Source organism: Epinephelus moara, chromosome 20, assembly GCF_006386435.1.
Source record: "Epinephelus moara isolate mb chromosome 20, YSFRI_EMoa_1.0, whole genome shotgun sequence".
Taxonomy (NCBI): Eukaryota; Metazoa; Chordata; class Actinopteri; order Perciformes; family Serranidae; genus Epinephelus; species Epinephelus moara.
Window position 1 is genome coordinate 33,805,717 of NC_065525.1, and position 3,563 is coordinate 33,809,279.

Genomic DNA, 3,563 nt, shown 5'->3' on the forward strand with positions numbered 1-3,563 from the left:
CACTGACTTTCAGCTGGGAGGTTGGTGTTCGCTTCCAGTAAGATTGTAGCCAAGTCAAACACTGTTCTTTTTTCCTGAACCTAACCACATGCTTTTGTTGTTGAAGAAAAAAAAGTCAATTTGCAGTGTTGTACCGATGTAGTGCGTTAATATTGAAAGACACTGTATACAAACTGTAACTTTCCTGTGAAAATGGAGGTGTATTTTGAAATAAGACAATGCATGTAACAGGCAAAACTTGAAACGTGTCCCACAACATCAACAACCAACACACAGGGTACCTTGCATGTTATATCTGGACGTGGACAGTCCATGACCAAACATCGATATGTGACGAGGTCGGAGTGAGAATGTGTTGGGAAAACATAATGCTTCAGGCCATGACTATTGGCGCAGAGTCATAATAAAAGGTAATATTTGATCTAATTGATGACATTGTGAGTGATGATAAAGTATTATAAGCAGACAAACAGACATAGAGATAGTGTTACCGAATCCAGTGGTCTGCAGGTCAAAGAAAACGATGGTTTCATTAGGAGACATCTGCAAGAATTTAAAGAGACATTTGAACATGAACTGATACACCCCAAAACACTTAGATCACACCCCAGGATGTTTTGTGCTCCTATTTAACAATATATGACCAAAAAATGACAATAAAAAAAAACAAAAGATGACGTGTGTGCTTACATAAATTTGTACACAGTCACTGTTTCCTTGAGCAACAGGCATTAACAGACACAACCCCCAAAAACACACGGACACATATCGAGGCAAAACACCAAACAGGAGTGAACGGGGCTGGTCTTTACTTTCAGTTTTCAAACAGTAACAATCCTAAAGAGTATAATTTGGAAGTTAAGTAAATTTAAACTCACTGATAATAATAATAATAATAATAAAGTCTGAACTCACCGTGGCCAGTGCGATTCACAGTCAGCACAGATGAACCTTAAAGTCGATGGATGAGACGGTGGCAGCAGCAGGGGGCGGTGACGGGTCCTGAAGATAACAAAAGATAAATCCCATGTACAGCCTTTTTGTGACTGAACAAAAATGTGTTAATACATTTCTCTACAGAAGTGTTTGTAATAAGGACTCTGACTCAATAAACTGGGTGTTACTGACATACATTACAATCATTCAAATATTATCAGACTCATATCAGTTTGTTCTCAGTCTCCAATTGTTTTAATTATGATAGATTCATTTATTAAAATGCTTTACAGGCCTTCTGTGATTTCTGTTCACGGTTCAACCTCCATTTGACATACTCGTGTAAATCAGCATCATATCAGTTTCCTGTCCCCTCAACTACAGGGGCCAAATACACTGTGTCTGACTATAAGGTAAATATTTTCAGAGGAAAAAAAATACAAGACAACAGCTTTCATTAAAGATCAGTCAGATATAGTCAGTGTCACAGTCTGCTTCTCTCCCTCACCTGCTCCTGGTAAATTCACATTCACCCACACCCTGCTAGCCAGCCACGCTCCCTGTCCTCATCAAGACATCTCCTCTCACCTGCCTCCACAGCATCAGCTCATCAGCCAATCAGCCTGGTATAAAAGCCTCTCCAGCACACACACTCTTTGCCAGATTGTTCTTTGACTCTATGCAAGACTTCCCAGCAGTCACCCTCAGCTTGATTCCCTGGCACCGACCCTGTTTGTTCCTGAGCTGTCTACGTTGTCTGTCTCCCGGTACACTCACCAGCTTTCTGTCCTCGACCACGAGTTCGAACTCTGTGTCTCTGGTTTCCACCAGCCTGTGGCTGTGTGCCGTTTCCTGCCACGACATTTTAAGCCTTCCACTTCCCTGCTGCTCAGCCCTCATCAGCTCTGCTTCACTGGACTGCTCCTCTGGTTCCGGATCCCTCCCGTTCTCAAACTACTCCATCAGTAAGCCCCTCTTTATTATGTCTGCCAGCTACCCAACTGAACTGCTCAGCTCGGTCCACTCCCTGGCCCCTGTATCCCTGCTTTTAAGGCTTATTGTTGTAACACTGAATTTAAGACTTTTAAGGACCTGTAGACAACCTGATTTTAACATTTCAGCAAGTCACAAAACTACCACAAGGCTGACACAGAGAGACAACCATTCACGCCCACGCTCACACCTAAAAGTTACCTACTACATCTTTATATGTCATACATTCATCATGTCTCCATTTCCCTCTGAACCCGCCCTGTTTAACTGTGCACCGCTGAAATATTCCATCTTTACTGGGAAACACCTCAAAGTCCAGAAGCTGAAGACACTTAACTTTAGTTTCACTGAGTCTCTGGGGATATACTCTGCAGGGTTTCCATACTGGTCTATCTGATCCCCCTCAGTCCTAAGTTATGACCCACCGTTATGTCCCCACACACACACACACACACACACACACACACACACACACACACACATACACACACTGCTCTCTGCCTGAAGTCAAAAACACACGGACACATACCGAGGCAAAACACCAAACGGGAGTGAACGGGGCTGGTCTTTACTTTCAGTTTTCAAACAGTAACAATCCTAAAGAGTGTAACTTGGAAGTTAAGTTAATTTAAACTCACTGATAATAATAATAATAATAATAATGATAAAGTGTCTGAACTCACCGTGGCCAGTGCGATTCACAGTCAGCACAGATGAACGACGGATGATTGACGGATGGGGCGGCGGCAGCGGCAGCGGCAGCAGCAGCAGCAGCAGCAACAGGGGGCGGTGACCGGTTCATAGACAATGATGTCAACAGTCAACTGTTGTTGGGTTTTGGCTGATGGTTGACACACAGAGGGGCTTTTGGTGCCTGGAAATGCAAATCTTTGAAAACGGGCTATAGAGTGCAATTTCTTGGAAACAGCACCGTCTCCGTTGTGATGTAAACTGGTAGTAGGCCTAAACGGGTAATATAAAGTTCCTCTGAAAACGGAAACTTTTCGCACATGCTCATTACCATTCCAGTCAATAGACATGCGCGAGAAATAATAATAATAATAATAATAAAAAAAATAAATAAAAATAAACTAATGAGTAAATAATAATAATAATAAATCAGTGCTTTACAATAAGGGCATTATAAGAACTGAGTGCTTTACATTAAAATAGATTTAATGGACATACAACAGAAATTATTTATAAAATCATAAAACTATAAATCATAAAATCCAACACATTCTCACTCCGATCTTGTCACATGTTAACATTTGGTCATGGACTCTCTGTGTCCACATACAACATGCAAGGTACCCTGGGTGCGTTGGTTGTTGACGTTCTGGGACACCATGTCAAGTTCTCTTCTTTCAAGATACACAGGAAATTTAACATTTACATACATGCTTAGTTTACACATAGCCGGGTATTTCTAAAAAATGTCCCCCTCTCTGTTTTCAAAAATAATATTGTGCACACCTGGCCGTTTTTAGTAAAACTTTTCATTTACATGGACCCACATAAATACGGATATTCGGAGAGAGACAGCAGCAATGACGGCGACATCCTGAAATTCTCATGCCACTCCTCAGATAGAACAACATCATTTTCGAAGTGTTCCCACCAGACAGCGGTTC

General features: G+C 41.7%; 1 protein-coding gene across 4 annotated transcripts in view; it reads right to left on the bottom strand.

Moving 5' to 3' along the window:
* LOC126407591 (DNA polymerase III subunit epsilon-like) overlaps nt 1-3,563 on the bottom strand; it is a 62,022-nt gene that overhangs the window by 32,598 nt on the left and 25,861 nt on the right. For 2 of the 4 annotated variants that reach the window (XM_050072625.1, XM_050072624.1), the window contains exons 1-3: nt 2,613-2,754; nt 916-1,002; nt 492-543 (exon numbers count right to left, since the gene is read on the bottom strand). The exons of 1 other annotated variant lie outside the window; for it this stretch is intronic. In XM_050072625.1, coding sequence (XP_049928582.1) covers nt 492-543 — 52 coding nt within the window. In that variant the 5' untranslated portion in view covers nt 916-1,002; nt 2,613-2,754. Of the gene's footprint in view, nt 1-491; nt 544-915; nt 1,003-2,612; nt 2,755-3,563 lie in introns of those variants that run through there. One more of the 4 variants, XM_050072622.1, reaches the window with a different exon arrangement.